This window comes from Sphaeramia orbicularis, chromosome 12 (genome assembly GCF_902148855.1).
Source record: "Sphaeramia orbicularis chromosome 12, fSphaOr1.1, whole genome shotgun sequence".
NCBI lineage: Eukaryota > Metazoa > Chordata > Actinopteri > Kurtiformes > Apogonidae > Sphaeramia > Sphaeramia orbicularis.
This window is the reverse complement of record NC_043968.1, coordinates 76,271,338-76,291,341: the sequence shown is the minus strand read 5'-3', so window position 1 is coordinate 76,291,341 and position 20,004 is coordinate 76,271,338. Positions and strand designations below refer to the sequence as shown.

The following is a 20,004-nucleotide window of genomic DNA, read 5'->3' as shown; positions in this document are numbered from 1 at the left end:
GAAAATGGTCAGTGACCTTATCGTACCAAGTAGGCGTCTTTTCCAGGGACTGGACCAGTGTCCTCTCAATGTCCAGCAGAGCTGGGCTGCTCAGACGGCCTTGGCCCATTGTGTTGTGGGTGTAAGACTTCAGCCTTTTTAAACAAGAGACGCTCCTTTCACTCTGACCTAGCCGACAGTTTGATTGATTTAACTATCTACAAAACGATATTAAACTTGAACAAGAAATGATTAAATTATGTAACTGAAACAAGAAAACGCTGAAATTATTTTCAATTGAAACAAGGAAGTACAGTGAGTGTGTTTTATTTACAGTCCAAGAAATAAACGAGTAATTTCGTAGTGGTTTCTCTCTTGATTTCACAGCAGAATGTGCGACGGTATTAAACTGAACTGTGTCAGTGAAGGAGCAGATCTCAAAACAGCTGTCAATCAAACGGGATTCAGCCTTCCGACTGATCCCCCAGTCAGCACATGGAAGCCTGGCGTCCAGTCCAGCCGAGCTCCACCCACAGCTCTATTCACCCCCAGAGACACCTGGCATCCAGGGGTGGGACAACATCGTGGCATTTATCCAATTACCGTCCAGTTTTGAGGCAATGAAAAAAACAGTTCCACTCAGTCCCATTGAAGTGCATGGACGCTGAGCGTCTACGGACAAATGCACTGAGCAGAGATCGAATGAGAAAACAGCGCAACGGGAATGTATGAGAAGTGAACAACATCGAGTCTGATGATTTGTGACAAAGCTGATTCTGAACGAACTCGTCTGTGAGATGAACTTGTTCTAACACATTTATAGTCAATGAAATGTCAACACAACCGAACATATTTGACCATTTAATTTTTGTAATTTTAGGGGAAGCCAGGCTTCCCTTGCAGTCTGTGAGAAATCACCTCTGCTCAGATCTACCAGATCCACTTCAAAACACTGTCTGCACATGACAATACATGCAGTTTACGGGTTCTATCAGTGGAACATTTATAAATCTATTAGATAAATGAGCATAAACCAACATATATGTGGAATAACACTTTATCATATACTTTGAAAACATTAACAAACCAGTACGTTTGTCGTTTGTTTTCCAATTAATCTTGTAAAAATATGTAACATTTAGTACATTTAATCTCTAAGGCAGACAATTTCTAAAAAAAAAAATTGTAGACCAGTGTTTTTAGCTAAAGTCAATGCAAGTGACTGTGTGAGCATTTTTTTGCCATCTGTCTGGGTTTACCATCCTGGTGGGACATCTGTCGGCTATTTAGCTGTGATGTAAATCTCTGCCAAGGATGGAGAGCAGCGCGGCCTTTCAAGTGTCATCTCAGCGTCTCTACCTACTCAAAGGTCAAGTGCAACAATAACTCAGATGAAAAGCTCCAACCTCAAAGTGTCAAATCTTGTCATTTACTACCTAAACAAAAATGTGTGATTGTCGTAGTAAAAGTTTCTGTTGTCGGAAATATTTCTATCCAAAAGAGTGTGAGTGATGTATGAGCGTGTCCTGACATGGAAGGACGGTTAGAGGAGGAGGCTGTTGATGCTGCCTGAGAAACTTAAATGAACGCATAAATGGGATTTTTTTTTGTAGATAATCTCTGTCATTTTTGATATACAGTATTCACTTCAAAGATTGAATATTTGCACACATTTTTCTGTTTTTCTTACCCTGAAGTATGCCCATCACAATATCTATTAAAATGGTTATGAACTTACAAAATGATTCTCTGATTATAGGGAAACTTTAACCATCGCACAACATAGACGATAGTTATATTTTAGATTTATGAATTGAAATCGAATTTTACTAACTCATGTCTCGTGTTTTCTTTGTGGAAAGAGCTTTATGGACATGTTTATGCCAAAAGATTATATTACATTATTATACTGACGTTTGGTGTCCATGTCAGAGAACATTTCTAACTTAGAATAATAGATGTCAATAAATTCTAAGTGGTCATGATTTATTTTGTGTTTAAATTTTTAAAAATCCCATTCATTTTTGAACCCTTTCATGCATAGTGGTCACTGCAGTGGACAGCAATTCTACAGCTGTTCTCTTATATATTCAGGGATTTTGTTTTAGTTCCATATCAGCCAACACAGTTGACACTTCTGCACCATTCCACACACTGACATTCAAACCATTCCTGTATCTTTGCTGTTCTTGATAAAGCTGATCTGCACTAAAATGTTTGAGTGTAAATCAGTTTTCAGTTACTGGACTGTAATTAACCCTTTCATGCATGAATTATTAGAACCTTTGTCCAGATCTTTTCTTGAGTGATTTATTCCTCATTAGGCATGAAAAACAATACAATTGAGGTTTTTTTTTTTTTTTCATGGATTGACAAAAATGTCCACTCAGCTACACCATGCATTTTATTCTTGAAGGACAGAAACATGTATTTAAAACCCAATATCAGAAAGTGATATGAAAACAATGACACAAAAACATTTTTTAATGCTGCTAATCTGATGTTTTCTCACATTTTAACATACTCTAATACTAGTTAGGACTCATTTGATTGATTGATTTGATTGAGTAATGTATTTATTTCAAATATGAATGTCAAAATAGAAGAAAGTAAACAAAACACTTAGTTTAACAGTTTTTATTAAAGTTTTCAATGAACATATACAGTAATAAAACAGTGTTTCTGTAAAAAAATAAAAATAAAAAAAAAATAGGATACATACATTATTTAAATGAGGACAACTATAAGGAGAATATGCCCTTTTCCCATCCACCCAACCACCCCGTCTTACCCTCCCAATTATCCCACTAGTACTACCAAGTTCGATTCTACAAGGAGATCTTGATTCTCTTAATTATGAAAGAATTACAAAAGAGGTGCCCAAAATATGACATAAAAATCACAAATAAGAAAATAAAAAGGCAACCATAATAAGAAAGGAAAAACAAAAACAAAAAAAAACACTTAAACATAAGACATATAATGCATATTCAAAAAGGAGTGAGAAGAAGCATAACTTCTAAAATCCCACCCCTTTTCCTTAAATAATTAATAACAGTAATAATCCTCCTAGTTCATGGAGATAATATGCAAAAAAAAAATACTTTTTGTTTTTTAAAAAAATCTGCTAATTACAGTCTAACAATTAACTATTGATTTACACTCAAACATGTTAGTGCAGATCAGGTTTATCAAGAACAGCAAAGTTACAGTAACGGTCTGAACTGCAGTGTATGGGATGGTGCAGAAGTGTCCACTGTGTCGGCTGATGTGGAACTAAAACAACAAAACCTGTGAATATACAAGAGAACAGCTGGAGAAGAACTGTCCACTGGAGTGAGCACTACGCATGAAAGGGTTAACAGGTTACTTAAACAATTTTTTTTTTTTTTATTATATATTATCCCCATGAAGTGAGTAAAAACTAGTATTAGAGTATGATGAAATGTGAGAAAACATCAGATCTGCTGCATTAAAAATATTATTTCATAGTTGTCACACAGTATACCACTTTCTGATATTGCGTTTTAAATACATGTTTCTTTGCTTCAAAAATGACACATAACGCATGGTGTGCAGCAAAGTGGACATTTTTGTAACTCCATGAAAAATAGGGTCATTAAAAAAATTGCTATTGCGTTGTTTTTTTTCCTGCCTAAAGAAGACTAAAAATCTTGACTTTGGTTCTCATAATTCATGCATGAAAGGGTTAATAGGGGTGGTGCAGTGGACAGCACTGTCACAGCAAGAAGGTCCTGGGTTCGATTCCAACCAGGGAACTTTCTGTGTGGAGTCTGAATGTTCTCCTCATGTTTGTGTGGGTTTTCTTCAGGTACTCTAGCTCACAGGTGTCAAACATGCGGCCCGGGGGCCAAATCCGGCCCACCAAAGGGTCCAGTCCTGGGATGCCCCTGGGATGAATTTGTGAAATGCAAAAATTGCACGGAAGATATTAACAATCCTTTTAGTTCAGGTTCCACATTCAGACCAATTCAATCTGAAGTGGGCAGGACCAGTAAAATACTATCATAATAACATAGAAATAATGACAACTCCAATTTTTTCTCTTTGTAAACGTAAATCTTTTCATGTATTTACACTAAAACAAAGTATAATTTTGCCAAAAATACGAATAACCTGAAATGTCTCAAGAGAAGTAAGTACAATTTTAACAATATTCTGCCTGTTACTAAATTTTTGGTGTATTTTTTATATTATAATGTACATGTGTAAATGATAAACTGGGGCAGAATATTGTTAAAATGACTCTTATTTTTTCAGTTTGTTCATTTTAGTCACATCTTTTGAAAAAATAGTTTGTAGATGCAAACCTTTCATAATGTAAATTCACTCTAAAACATACTAGTCGTAGTAGTAGTAGTAGTAGTAGTTTATTTCGAGCACATAGAATCATCAGATAACAAAGAATCATACAACATGGTAAAAACAAATAAATAAATAAAAAAATTTTGCGCTCAAAAAGGAGTGGGAAGAAGTTTAACTTACTGACTCCCACCCCCTTTTTACAATCTAATAATCAAACTAGATCCACCTCCTTTGCTTTGTTAACACGCATTTTCCTCTGTATATTTTTTACAATAACACAAAACATCCCTAAAAACCATTCATATACACTTTTTTTAGTCACCTCATACACAATCAGATTTGCAATAATCAACCGTTTTCAATATAAACTATAATATACATATCCACCTCAAATATTTACTCCAAATACAATGATCAATAAATATGATAGTATCTTCCTATCATGATAACCAATTAACTATAATATCTTATTTTATGTGTACTTCTAATGTTCTAGAGAAAAGTTTGGAGTTGACATTATTTGTATTTATATATTATCATGTTATTATTTTACTGGTTCGGCCCACTTCAGATCAAATTTATCTGAATCTGGCCCTTGAACTAAAAGGAGTCTGACACCCCTGCTCTAGATGAACTGTTGGACAGAGTAGGTTTAGTCCCAGAGGCTGAACCCGTTTGAACTGACAGCCATGTTAAAACGTACCTGTTGGAGCTAAGCCCCATGGGATATTAGTGGAAGAGAGGTGGTTGGACAAAGGGACTACATCAGCTGAAGAGAAAAAGGGTCCAGTCAAACACCTGCAAGTGTGTGTCACTGTGGTTTTATGGGATAGATGAAGCAGAACAGCCTCAATTAAGCATTCCTTTTATTTTTGATAGCTTTGCTGTAATAGTTTTATGATGGAGCCCTAAGATGAGCTTCCCCTGTTTTAAAGACCAGCAGACACCACTGGGTAGTGTAATGCATACATGAAACAGGTTAACAACAGCTGACATACACACCTGACAGAGGCTTTGAATTATTTTGTCTGCTCTCTATGATCACTTCCTGAATCTGCCCACTAGAGGGCGCCATACTTCACTGACTGACTCATTCCTTGCTTTTACATTGTCAGTAAATCATTTATCCACCTTTGTTACCCCTTAACCAGGTCACTGTTGACCCATTTTAGGGTTAGGATTACATCTGAGGTGTGTCTAAACTGACTGGGTTATGTTTCAGCCACAGACGATCCTATATCTAAATTCAAGTCCTATGCATTATTTAAATTTCTAATATCAAAACCCTGACCTTAGCTTAAGCTAACAATTTAAAAAATATATATAATTTTAATATTTCATAGCCATTAAAAGCAGAATTTAGCACAGCAGAAAAGAGACACAAGTTTATGTGACTGAACTTCAGGAACTTTGTGTCGGTAAATGCCAAGTTATGCAAATTTACAGGATTTCAGTTCTGTTGCAACATGTTGATGGTCATATGAACTATGTTTTCAGCTCAAAAATGTCCAATTTCATCACAATTAATGCTATATTTTCATGTCACAATTGGCCAAGTTATTACCTCCGCCAAGGAGGTTATGTTTTTGTCAGGGTTTGTTTGTTTGTTTGTTTGTTTGTTTGTTTGTCTGTCCGTTAGTGTGCAACATAACTCAAAAAGTTATGGACAGATTTGGATGAAATTTTCAGGGTTTGTTGGAAATGGGATAAGGAAGAAATGATTAAATTTTGGTGGTGATCGGGGGTGGGGGGGCCACTGATCAGCCTTGGCGGAGGTCTGCGCTCTCCGAGTGCTTCTAGTATTTGAACTGAATTTACCTGAAAAACAAATATTCTATTCTTTTAGATTCCCCAATTTTTCTTACAAGATTCTATCCTACATATCACGTTTTATTTTAACAGGTTCAATATGGAGTATGGTGCTGATCCATCCTGCTTATGTTACGCCAATACATACATGAAGAATGATACACGTCACTTTTGAAATCAACAATTTTCTAATAATAAGCATTTTTATAAAGAAATAACAATTCTATTTTGTTATTTACTCTTTAGTATGATAATAAACTATACAGTAAATAATTCTGATCCTAGTTTTTGCACAGGGATCATTAGTGTAAACGGTGACATGGCTGCAGAGCATCAGTATGATGGGATCTGTAACAACCATGTCACATCCGTCCACTGCCACATTTTGTGTTTTTGTGTCAGCTGTTATTGTTTTAGATCCACAATACTAACATTTATGAATAAGAGGAGAATTAGCAATAGTAAGTCTATAAGTTTATTACTAATAAAGTACTGGTACTGACCAGATCATCATGGGTAATGTCACGTCCGTCCACCAGCAAAAGTTTTCACATACACGTGCTATTGAAAATCCAATATTTCTGAAAATGTAGCTTCCACTGTCAAATAATATCAGTAGTCTGTGCACAAATGTACTAGCATCATTTCAACACAGTTCTATGCATTTCTTACTACTTTTTTTTTTTGACAAAAATGGCCACTCATTTGACCCCCTAAGGAAATTTTAGCTGATACATAAATACATGTACTAGGGGTGGCCAACCCTGGTCCTAGAGAGCCACTATCCTGGATGTTTCAGATATTTCCTTCTTCCAACACACCTGATTCAAATGATAAGCCTATCATCAAGCTCTGCAGAAGCCTGATAACGACTGTCAGGTGTGCTGGAAAAGCGGAATATCTAAAACATGCAGGATAGTGTCTGTCCAGGACCAGGGTTGGCCACCTCTGACATATGCATTCATATATATCTGTACAGTGAAATAGTCAGCTGTAAAATATAGCCTCCCTTTTGCAGCACAGTGCACCAGCTTCTTTTAATATATAAACACTTAAACATGTGCATATATTTATCAAATTGTGTAAGTGCTTCCATTAATGATGATTCACACAAGAAAGAAAAACATAAAACAGAAGTGAAAATTACAAAATAATTTTATTCATATAAACACCTACAAAATTCCATTAAATAGGGTTTTTGCCGTGAGAGACATGGCAGATAATGTGGCAAATACATTTTATCACAAAAGTAATATCAAAACACATACAAACAGATAATTCTTCACATACCTCTGCTGTGATTGCATTTGTTAGAGCTCTCTCTGTTAGAGGAGGCACATCTATCCTGAGAATCCCCTTTTCTGGATGAAAAACAGCCCAAGCCACATGTGCATGAATGTTTCCAAGTTGATCCTTCACTTTGTACATGTTTGTTGCACACCCTCCCACACAGGACAGACCCAAACGGCCTCTTATTTACAAAGCATTTGGGAGCTGTGAAGACTGAGAGTAACACTGCATAGATGATTCATTCACACCATTGGAAACTGTTTTCTCTTCTTTTTTTTTTTTTTTTACTATTTCAAGGTTCCTAAAGCGACTGATTCCTTCCCTTCAGAGGAGTACGTCAGCGAGGATCGTTTTGTGGTGGCATAGGTGGCGTACAAGGGGGTGGAGGAAGAGGAGGAAGTGGAGGAGGAGGGCAAACGGGGCAGCGTGGATGTGGAGGAAGGCAGAGGCTGAGTGTGTCTGTCGGGGGGGCAGTAGGCTGGAGACGAACTCCGGCCTTTGCTCTGTAAGCTGCTGCTGCTGCTGCTCTGCAGAGGAGAACTCGATGTTTTCGGACCTCGAGTCAGAGAAGACGTGGAGGAGCTGGACAGAGGCGAGCTCCTTATACCATAACCAAGGATACCTGTGCTCATCAGGAACTCCCTGGATCCATACGCTGGTGGAGTTGGCCCACGGGAACCTGGGGGTCTGATGTTATCTGGAGGTAGGCTGCGCCTGCTCGGGATGTCGTAGACCCCGACGTCTGGCCCGTAGAGGGCCTGTGATCTGGCCTGGAGACGCAGCATCCGGTCCCTTTCTTCCATCTCCCGCCTCTCCTGAATTGACGCCATGATGGTTTTGGAAAAGTTGTCGTAGCGGACGGTAGCAGACTTTGGAGGTGTCAGTCCCTGCGCGCCAAGATCACGAAGGCTGTCACGAAGACTGTGAGATGTCACGTCTCGCATGGCCAGACTTGGAGGGGGGACGTCTCTTGATGTTAGGCTTTGAGAGACCAGATCCCTCGGCATGAGCCCTTGAAAAGCAGGGGAGGGATCTCGCTGAATGAAACCCTGGAAGGAAGGAGATGGATCCCTGGATGAAAGGCCCTGCAGAGACGGTGACGGGTCCCTGGGCTGAGGAGACTGTCGAGTGACCCCCATAAACACAGGACTGTAGGCGTGAGGAGAGGGCCGCTGGATCAGAGTCCCATCGGAGCCCAGGGTCATAAAGTGAGGGTGGTAGCCCACGGATGGGGCCCCCCTCTGGCCCAGGAACTGTGGCCCCTCAGAGTTGATGAGGTTATCGTAGGAGAGGCTGCTGTGGTTCGGCAGCAGACCGGAGGAGGGGACGGAGCCCGGTGGGGGGTTGGATCCGATGCTGTCAGAATGCATGTTGGGTAGCTGGGATTTACTGCCGTGGCGACCGCTGTGTTTAAGGGTCAGAGAGCGGGAGCTGAGAGTCAGAGAGTTGAGCTGCAGAGAGCTGGTGTTGGTCTGGAGGGGAGGCTGGACAGGCATGTGGTCCTGCTGGACCCCCTTCACAGGGCTGTCTCTGGACTCAGAGCGGAGGTCAGGACTCCTGGTCCCTGGCTGATCTGATGCCTTCAGCAACTAAACAAAAAAACAGACAAAATAGCTGTGACATCTGATCAGAGGTGGAAAAAGCAGACGCACCCTTCACTCCAACAAATGGACAGAGACATTTTTCAGACAGAAACTGCATTTACTCAAGTTAAAGTGAAACTACACTGAACTGAAACTACACTGACCTGAACTGCACCAGTTCATGTATTTACAACTGCTTCAGTACAAACCAAACTGAACTCCACTTCATTAATATACACTGCAAATTATTTGGTTCTTACCAAGATAAAAAAAAAACAACAACTTAGATTTAGAAGCGTTAGATATTTATCTTATTTTAAGAGTTAATTTCTTATTTTAAGTGTTTATACATCTGTAGAAATGATTATTTCTAGATATAACAGTTTTAATTTAAGAAATCTTGTCCAGTGAAATTCTCTTGCTGCATGGACAGATATTTCACTCATTTTGAGGACCTTTTTCCTCAGATTTAGTGTTTTTATCTTGTTTTTAGACACCCCTTTGTTGCAGTGAACAGAGTCCACAGTCTTGTTGCCACTTACACTTCCTTTTCATATTTTCAAAGTTTGAAATCAGGTTGAAGGTTTTGAAGGCACACAATGATGCAAAATAAAAATAATAAATTCCCCCCAAAACATTTTAAAAATCAAGCCTCTTTTAAAAATCTAAGATGTAGAAAACTAGACATTTGTGTTCAAAAGTAAAACGTAAAAACTTATTTTTAGTTCATCTGTGATTTTCTGTAAAAATCTAATTCAGTTCAGCTCTTCCACACATCCCTTTAATATCCTGTTACTGGAACTGTTCCTGTTTTCAACATCAGATGGTGTTAATTTACACAGCCTGGACAAAAAATGTCCCACATTCTAATATTTTGTATTTTATGGGACACATTCACCATGGCATTGTTTCCATAAACTTCTGCCCAGATCATAACACTGACCCCCCAGGCTTGTACTGTAGGCACTAGGCATGATGGGTAAACCCTTCATCTGCTTCTCTTCTTACCCAGATGTTCCCATCACTCTGGAACAGGGTCAGTCTGGACTCATTACACACATGACCTTTATCCATTTAAACACAGTCCAGTCTTTATGCTTCTATCAAACTGATGAAGTTTCAAAAACGACAGGCTACCGCATCAGTTAAAGGAGTGATATTTTGCTTGTTTAAATGGAATTCTTCATTTTCCAACATTTTCCTGTGGTCTCCATAAACTGTAAATGCTCTGCTTGGGTCTGGATTCTACATTAATTCAACTCCACAGGTCCATCTTCAACCCTATTTCTGAGTAATGACACCAGAAAGGTGGTTTGGAGCGCTGGCCCTTTAAATGCAAATGAACCACTTCAGGCCCCGCCCCCTCCAGGTTGTTGGCTGTGCTGCTCTGTCCCGTTCAACCAACGTCTGAACATTTTAGGGAATGGGCTCCAACTTTGGACATATTTTCAGTACGGACTACAACCGCTGCTGCTGACAAACAATTATATCAAACTGGAGAAATGTTCGTCTGAAGTCTGGACCTTATATGTGCAAATGTGGAGACGGAACTAGTTACAGATGGAACTAATTAAGAAGGAATTCAAACAGGCTGTAGAAATCCACTGGATTTTTGCCCAAATGAATATAAAGATAGTTTTGCAGCAGCTGGAGGGTTCAAATTCAAACTGTATGAACTATCAGGGTCCAAATACACAAATAAATGAACCACAGACTAAGAAAAGTGGGTTTAGACAAATATGAGCCCTTTAAAGGTTTAAAGAAGGATTAAACTAAGGTTAAACTAAGGATTGTAGTTATTTCCATTGTAGTTTAGTTAAATCTAGGTGGCAGCTTTTTTTTGTAGGACTGTATATATGTTACTGAGAACTTTCTTTTTTTTTTCACTTTTTTGCCTCACATTTACACCCAAGAATATTGGACTATGATATCACTGCTTTCCAACGGTAGTCCAGCATGTTCTCAGATAAAGCAGGTACATGAAAACCCTGCAGTACTCAAGTATACTGTAGTACTAGTGTGTTGACCCGTGTGGATCCACGGGTTCTAGATGTGGTAGTTTTTCTGCCGTTGTGTATTTGTGCATGCTGTACCGCATTTATCCAGCAGTCACCGCCAAAGCATTCTGGACATAGCAACGTGACTGTAAGGTTATTGTATTCAAAATGACTAATATCTCCCAAAATATTGGTCCAATCAACTTGCCGTTTTTGCTACTGTCTTCCTTGATCAAGGCAAGGCATGTTTATTTATATAGCACGTTTCAGCAACAAGGCAATTCAAGGTGCTTCACACAGGACAAGGAAAAAGAAACACATTTAAAACATTATAAAAGAAACATGTAAAAGGTGATTAAAAACAGCAAGTAAGAAAACAACACATAAAATCCAAACATATAAAAACACACACATATTAAAGTAAGAGTTGCAGTGCAGAGTTTCGAAAGAGAATATAAAATTTAAAAAGTCCAAAGCCTTTTAGCCAAAGGCAGCAGTGAACAGGTGAGTCTGGAACCTGGACTTAAAAGAACTCAGACTCTCAGCAGACCTGATATTTTCTGGTAGTTTGTTCCAGATATACGGAGCATAGAAACTGAACGCTGATTCTCCATGTTTAGTTCTGACTTTGGGAACACAGAGCAGACCTGTACCAGATGACCTGAGGAGTCTGGATGGTTCAGACTGGACTAGAAGGTCTCTGATGGATTTTGGGCCTAAACCATTCAGTGCTTTATATGCTAGTAAGAGAATTTTAAAGTCTATTTTCTGAGAGACAGGGAGCCAGTGTAGAGACCTGAGAACTGGACTGATGTGGTCCAGTATAGAGACCTGAGAACTGGACTGATGTGGTCCACTCTCTTGGTCTTAGTGAGGACTGGAGCAGCAGCATTCTGGATCAGCTGCAGTCGTCTGAAAGACTTTTTAGGCAGACCACAGAAGATACTGTTACAGTAGTCAACTCTACTAAAGATAAATGCATGGACAAGTTTTTCAAGGTCGTGCTGCAACGTCAGTCCTTTAATCCTACAAATGTTCTTGAGGTGATAGTAAGCTGACTTTGTAATAGCTTGTATGTGGTTTTTAAAATTCAGGTCTGAATCCATGACAACACCCAGATTCCTGGCCTGGTCTGAGGTTTTTAACTGAAGTGACTGGAGCTGCATACTGATTTTAAGATGTTCTTCCTTGGGTCTAAAAACGACTACCTCAGTTTTTTCTCTGTTTAACTGAAGAAAATTATGGCACATCCATTCAGATTAGGGCTGCACGATTTTGGCAAAAAATAAAATCCCGATTTTTTTCCTCTAAAAACTTGATTTTCGATTTCGATTTTTGGGTAAAACTACAAAAGACAACAGAAGTCAGCATGTTGTTTTTGTGAGCAGCCCACAATGCAAGGCACTGCCCTGACCTTAAATCTGTGATGGTATCATGTGATGAACCCACAGAAGTTTATTTTTTCTTAATTAAATCTTTATTGAATGAAGTAGAGTATACAAACAATGTATACCACAAGAAAATAACATAAGTTTGCCAGGAGGAATACACTATAATACAATGTCCAAATCAGAGCAAATACTTATGTTTTTTACAGCCTTTTTGTTTCCAGATTTATCTAACAGCTTTAAATAAAGTTCAACATCTTTTAAAAAATAAATAATATTTGGTTTTGTGTTACAGAACTTACATCTGTGAATGAAAAATTTAGTAAGTTAGAGGACTAAATTAATTATTTAAAAAAAAAAGTTTTTTTTTTTCTTTCTTTTTGGGGTACCTTGGCCACAGAAGTGATACCAATGTAAGTCGGTGACAGGCATCAGTCGTGCGTGCGTGGACCACGTTAATATGAGTGATCCCCATGGGTTCTATTTAAACTGGGGGATCTGTGCGTGGAACAGGCTGACCTAGGACACGCTGAAGGGATTCTATCTGTGGAGCTGGTGGATGTGTGTGGGCACAGGGCTGTCTGGGCTCCTCTGCTGAGGCTGATGACCCCGAGACCCGTCATTTCTGTGACAGACAGCTGTCACTGATAGGAGGAGGAGCCTACAGTAGCCCCGCAAGCATGCGGCCTGGAGGCATGAGAGAGATGAAATCGATTTTACGATTTCCCTTTTTTAAAAATTGTCCTAGTTAAAAAATCCGATTGCAATTTAAAATCGATTAATCGTGCAGCCCTAATTCAGATATTTGCTCCATGCATTTACCCAGTGCTTGTATGAATCAAAAATTCTTAAGTATGACAAAATGAACATGACAAACCATGTAATACTCCTACAATATGACACATGTAGATCAGATTGACAAGCACCTGCTCTGGAGGAATGGGAGATGATCCTCTGGATATGGCCTCCAGGACTGGGCGGAGCTGGGGCACGGTGGGAATAGATACAGGGATAATGGATTTGGTGTAATGTCCCACTTCTGCAAAAAAGAAATGAACAGCTTTGAAGAATCAGGTAAAATACAGAAAACATTCACAAATGAAGTAATGGAGCCACGGTGGAGATACTGAACAGACGTCACATCCACATCCTGTTGGTGCTGTACAGGCATGGACATGACTGAAACTAAACGGACCAGAGTCCATGTGCATATTATTCTACATTCTACAACTGTGATATCGTTTATGTACCTTATACTCAATAACTGCAAATATATCATACTGTTCATCTCTGACCGTTTTGCACATTTAACCCTTTCATGCATGAAGTCCACATTTATGGACACATAGTTTAACTCTCTTAAGCAAGGGTCTCAAGCATGCGGCCTGGGGGTCAAATGCGGCCCGCCAAAGGTTCCCATGCGGCCCATGGGATGAATTTGCAAAGTGGAAAAATTTCACAGTCAAGGCTGTGGAACTCATTTTAGTTCAGGTTCCACATACAGACCAATATGATCTACAGTCAAATAATAACAGCAGAATAACCTACAAAAAAATGACTCCATATTTTTTTCTTGGTTTGATGTGAAGAAAAAATAATATTACATTATGCCCATAAATAATGACAACTTCAAATGTTTGTCTTTGTTTTAGCGCAAAAAATAACATTGAATTATGAAAATATTAACATTTACAAACTATCCATTAACAATAAAATGTGAACAACCTGAATAAATATGAACAACCTGAAATGTCTAAAGAAAATTAAGCACAATTTTAACTATTTTCTGCCTGTTACTCAGTGTTTAGTGTCTTTGTAGATCTGATCCATAATGCACATGTAGAAATGATAAAATGAGGCTTAATTTTGTTAAAAATGCACTTATTTTTCTTAAGAAATTTCAGTTTTTTCAGGTTATTCACATCTTTTTTGTCTGGATAGTTTATAAAAGTAAGTATTTTCATAATTTAATGGGGGTTTTTGCACTAAAACAAAGACAAAAATTTGGAGTTGGCATTATTTATAGGTTATTATGTCATTATTTTACTGGTCCGGCCCACTGGAGATCAAATCAGGCTGAATGTGGCCCCTGAAAGAAAATGAGTTTGAGACCCCTGCTCTTAAGGGTTCTAAAGGTAATATTCTCCAAACCACATGGGGGCAGTCTGTATAGACCTTCAGACATACAATGAACAAAAGGATCATCTTAGTTGTAGAATTTAGACTGATCTGTGATCTGCTAAAGTTAACCTCCTTAGACCCAGACATGACTTTACTGTCCATGTTTCTGGACAAGAGTTTCACAGCTTTAGACCAAAAAAACAACTGTTCATTGCAAAGGACATTCCAAAAACAACTGTTGTATCATGTTTCCAATATAGGCAATTATTTAATTAAAAAAAGCCAAAACTTGTACTTTCCTAGGTCTCAGGAGGTTAAATATCTTCTTAATAAAACCATATTTTAAAATAAATAAATAAAAATGCATTTCAACTTTAGCCTAATTTTGAGAAATAAAATCAATCTAAAAAAAAAAAAATCTAGACACTTTTTTCATAATATATGCATGATACAGTGTTTTTCAGCCTTGGGGTCGGGACCCTAAGTGGGGTTAGCTGAAATTTCTAGTGATAAAAATAAGAAAAAAAAAACAACCTTACTAATAAAAAATATATGGTGAGTTGACAGAGACAATCATAATCCATAACAGACAAACTGTGAGTGTGAAACTGAAGCACTGTGGTTCTGTTTATCTGTCAAATGTTCATTGTGGTCAGTTTCAGATGCTGCAGCTCTTTCATAATTCATAGTTTGAGTTCTTGTTTGTTCAGTATTAATTGTCAGCCTTGTAAATCCAAGCTGGACTGACTGTACATATCCTGACCAAGGAAAATCAAATTCTCACTTTGTGCAGTAATCTACACCTGGATTTACTGCCTCCGTCCAGAATAATATACATTATATAGACTAAATGTCATCTAAAATTAATGTTTATTTGAAACGTAGTATAGTAAACTATTACAAGATCAAAAACAAATCAATTTTCACAAAAAAAAAAGAAGTCTCAGTTTTGAATGTCTGGGGTCAACAGAAATTTATGATGTTAAAATGGAGTCAGGAGACAAAAAAGGTTGGAACCACTGGGTTAATATATTATTTATGTCTTAGTTTTGCACAATTACTCATGCAGGACACAACGTTATAAAAACAGCTGTTCACTGAGCTCAATAAGAAATAGTGACATTGCACTTTATTAACTTATTTTAGTTATTTATCCCATTTCTTTGCTCTATTTATTATTATTGTGACTTCAAATTTTTACATTTTTTGTTCTTATCCTGGTTTTTATCCCAGACTGCTTTTATCTTCTCTGGGTTTTTATTGTGTTTTATTGCATCTTGTTTTTATTAATTTGATCTTATTTATTAATTTTATTCTTTTACTTATCCATGCTGCTATACTGATGAATGGTGGAACACTGAGCACTTTTTGTCCTGTCTGGATGCTCGATCAAGTACCTGCTTAACAGGTTCAATGTATGTCTTGCTGTAATGCCAAAAGCAATCACCTCATCTGCAAAACAAATCTACCTACGGGCACCTTGAGCCTTATTACACATTTATGTAAATACATATTTTCTCTTAATAACAGTAGTTTATATTTCATATTTTATGCTCATTTTTTTGCATGCCACACTTTGTTTCGTTTGTTTTAATTTCCTCGTTAAAGGATTCTATTTCTGCTTTTATGTTTATGTTTATGTTTATGCATTTGGCAGACACTTTTTTCCAAAGCGACTTACAGGGGAAAACCAATCAATCACTCAATCAATCAAATTTTATTTATATAGCGCCAGATCACAACAAAAAAGTTATATCATGACACTTTATACAGGGTGGGGAAGCAAAATTTACAATATTTTGAGGCAGGGATTGAAAGACAGTGTATGACCAATTATTTTATTGAAAGTCATGAGAATTTATTTGCCACAAGAAAATGTACATAATAGAAAATGTTTTTATTCTATGTGTCCTCCTTCTTTCTCAATAACTGCCTTCACACGCTTCCTGAAACTTGCGCAAGTGTTCCTCAAATATTCGGGTGACAACTTCTCCCATTCTTCTTTAATAGTATCTTCCAGACTTTGTCGTAATAGTTTTGCTCATAGTCATTCTCTTCTTTCCATTATAAACAGTCTTTATGGACACTCCAACTATTTTTGAAATCTCCTTTGGTGTGACGAGTGCATTCAGCAAATCACACACTCTTTGACGTTTGCTTTCCTGATTACTCATATGGGCAAAAGTTTCTGACAAGGTATGGATAATAGTGTTAGGTATGATTATGACATCAATATATGTTTGGTTTCAAAACAATTGACGTAGTGCCTGCTGAGAAAAAACAACTAAATGTTCATTGTAAATTTTGCTTCCCCACCCTGTATATAGAGTTGGTCAAAACCAGACTCTAAGCCAATTTACAGAAACCCAACAGAATCTTTTATACTAATTTTAACTCCTCTTGTTCATTCAGTGTGGACGTCAGAGTCAGATTTTCATCGTACAGTGAACCCTGTTTCTTTCCTGTCCACACTGTGACACTAAAACCCTTTGAATCTCTTGAATCTCTTTGAATACCTTCTGTCACAGCCACTTGGCTTTTCATCAGGCCGTGGTCTGGCTTGGGCGGCAGCGGCGGTGGAGTTTTCAGTTTGACGTCTGACAGTTCAACGGCCCCGGCTGACGAGCGCTGACAGGAAGAACAAACCCACAGAGACATTAGGCCTGTGATAGGCCGCCTCATGATTGTTTGATGAGACACTGAGTCCTTCCCCCTCTCAGTGAATGTGAGCGAGGGTTTTGACGCTGTCGTATAAGACGCATAATTTAACTCATTGAATAATTGATCTGATCTTACTTTCTTCTGGACGTCGTGGCTCTGAAGTCCGTTGTCTCTGACTTTTAGCGCCATCTGCCTGTCGATCTCTGGCCTCAGGAAGGGAGGGTGAATATGAACGGCTGTCTTCTTTAAAGGCCTTCCTGCATACCTGTACACACACGCACACGCACACACACACACACACACATAGAGGACAATGTTAGCTGGTGAGTTATGAGGGTTTCTGAAATCCTGAAGTTAACCCATGAAGACCCAAACAGAAACGAGCAACCACAACCATCTATTGGTATAAAATATTTAATAACTCCTGAACCTTCAATCCTATCAATTCATGTCAATAATTGGTGTAAAACACAGTACTTAAACTTTTCATGGACATCAGATATGACCCATTTGGATGTACAGAGGCTCCATAGTTACCATGGAAACACCGTCATCTTCTACAACAGGGGTGTCAAACTCATTTTAGTTCAGGTTCCACATTCAGCCTAATTCAATCTCAAGTGGGCCAAACCATTAAAACAACAGCATAAAAACCTATAAATAATGACAACTCCAAGTTTTTCTCTTCATTTTAGTGCGATAAAAACATTAACCCTTTCATGCGTGAATTATGAGACCCTCAATCAAGATGTTTTTTTCCTTCGTGTTTTTATTCCTCTTTAAGGCATAAAAAAAAGCATGCCTAAAAAAACTTTTCTTATGAACCTATTTTTCATGGAGCTGCAAAAATGTCCACTCAGCTGGAAATCATGCGTTTAATTTTGGGAGCAAATAAACATGTATTTACTGATATATTGTGTGAAAACTATGAAATAAAAACATTTTTAATGCTTATTACGGTTATTCATTTCTCAGACAGGGGTAGTTGTTTGTTTACTTGCTTTACTAGTTTGTCTGATAAATGAATTACCTACAATAATTACATGTGGAAGACAGTATGAACCTTTACCAGACATGTTTAATGCTGTTAATCGGATGTTTTCTCACATTTTAACACTCTAATACCAGTCATTACTCACTTCGTAGAGATAATATGCAAAAAAAAAAAAACTTTTACAAAAACTGTTAATTACAGATTAATTGATTTACACTTAAACATTTTACTCTAGATCAGGTTTATCAAGAACAGTAAAGTTACAGTAATGGTATGAATGTCAGTGTATGAGATGATGCATAAGCGTCCACTGTGTTGGCTGATATGGAACTAAAACAACTAAATTCATGAATATACAAGAGAACAGCTGTAGAATAAGTGTCCACTGTAGTGACCACTATGCATGAAAGGGTTAAATTATGAAAATATTTACATTTATAAACTATCTTTTCACCAAAATGATGTGAATAACCAGAAAAAAAAAAGTAATTTCTTAAGAAAAATAAGCTAAATTTTAACAATATTATGCCTCAACTTATCACTTGTACATGTGCATTTACACACAATGTTACACAAACATAATATTGTTTAAATTGTACTTAATTTTCAGGTTGTTCACATTTTATTGTTAGGGTTATTAGACGATTATTTGACTTTAGATCACATTGGGCTCAAACCAGTTCAACACCTTTGACTGTTCATATCTTCAGTGTCATTTTTGAACTCCATAAAATCACGCCGTGGGCCGGATTGGAACCTTTGGAGGGCCGGTTTTGGCCCACAGGACGCATGTTTGACACCTGTGTTCTACAACATTGATTCACCAGTAAAACCCATGGAGTTGGTTTATGTTCAGTTTTTGATATCTTTACTGAAAAAGTCCCTTTTCCTTCAGTTTTCTCTGTTTTTAATATAATAACCCGCAACTTTAACCTGAGCTTTAATGAACATCTACATGATCAGTAAATTAAATATAGGAAAATACATGATTCACACTGAAAAAATGCAAAATACAAAGGATAATCTTATAATAAATGGTGATCAATCACTTAAGAAATTTTAAATACATACAATACTACATGATCAGTGAATTAAATACATTACAAATACAACAAAATAATGGCTTTCAAAAAAAAGTTTCAAATTTCTTTCCTCCCAAGTTCTTATTCGAGTCTAACCCATGAAAAAATATTCCATGTAAAATATCAGTCTGATTGGTAAATATTTAGAGGCAGCGGAAGTGTCCTAAAGTTTTGCTTCGTTGTCATCATTTGGCGTTCATAGTATCAGCTTTACAAACAGTACAAAGGATGACAAATTCTTATAAAAGGTAAATACAGTTTATTTAAATGAAAATTTGAATAACACAAAATAAGCTTTAATTTGTATAATTGCTTCTCAGTGCTTTATGAACAGTTTGCGACACGTTTACAATCATTCTATGTCTGTAACAAGGAAAGTTATTACTGTCATGACTGAAATGTCAACACATGAGAACTAGAGCCGTACAATATATCGTTTGAGTATCGTCATCGCAATGTACGTGTGCGCAATAGTCACTTCGCTGGTCCTGCAATGTAGGAGGTAAATGAACTCAACGTGTTCTCACCTAATTTCAAGGGTACCTGACACACACACTGCGCACAGCCATCCACCAATCACATTCATTCTTTTTTTTTAATTTTTTAATTTTATTATTTTTTATATAAATAAAATTTTAAAAAAACTTCAAAATTTAAAATAAATAAATAAATAAATAAATAAATAAATAAAATTAAAAAATAAAAAATAAATTTAAAAAAGTTAAAAAATAAAAGAAATAAATTAAAAAAAAAAAAAAAATCACATTCATTCTT

The 20,004-nt window shown here is 37.2% G+C and overlaps 1 protein-coding gene across 1 annotated transcript in view; it reads right to left on the bottom strand.

Annotated features, from left to right (window-relative positions):
* Positions 1-7,251: 7,251 nt before the first annotated feature.
* zdhhc8a (zDHHC palmitoyltransferase 8a) overlaps positions 7,252-20,004 on the bottom strand; it is a 58,769-nt gene continuing 46,016 nt past the window's right edge. Inside the window, exons 7-10 of the mRNA XM_030150448.1 lie at positions 17,290-17,419; positions 17,010-17,121; positions 13,299-13,411; positions 7,252-8,993 (exon numbers count right to left, since the gene is read on the bottom strand). Of these exons, the coding sequence (XP_030006308.1) occupies positions 7,692-8,993; positions 13,299-13,411; positions 17,010-17,121; positions 17,290-17,419 (1,657 nt within the window). The 3' untranslated portion in view covers positions 7,252-7,691. The remainder of the gene's footprint in view (positions 8,994-13,298; positions 13,412-17,009; positions 17,122-17,289; positions 17,420-20,004) is intronic.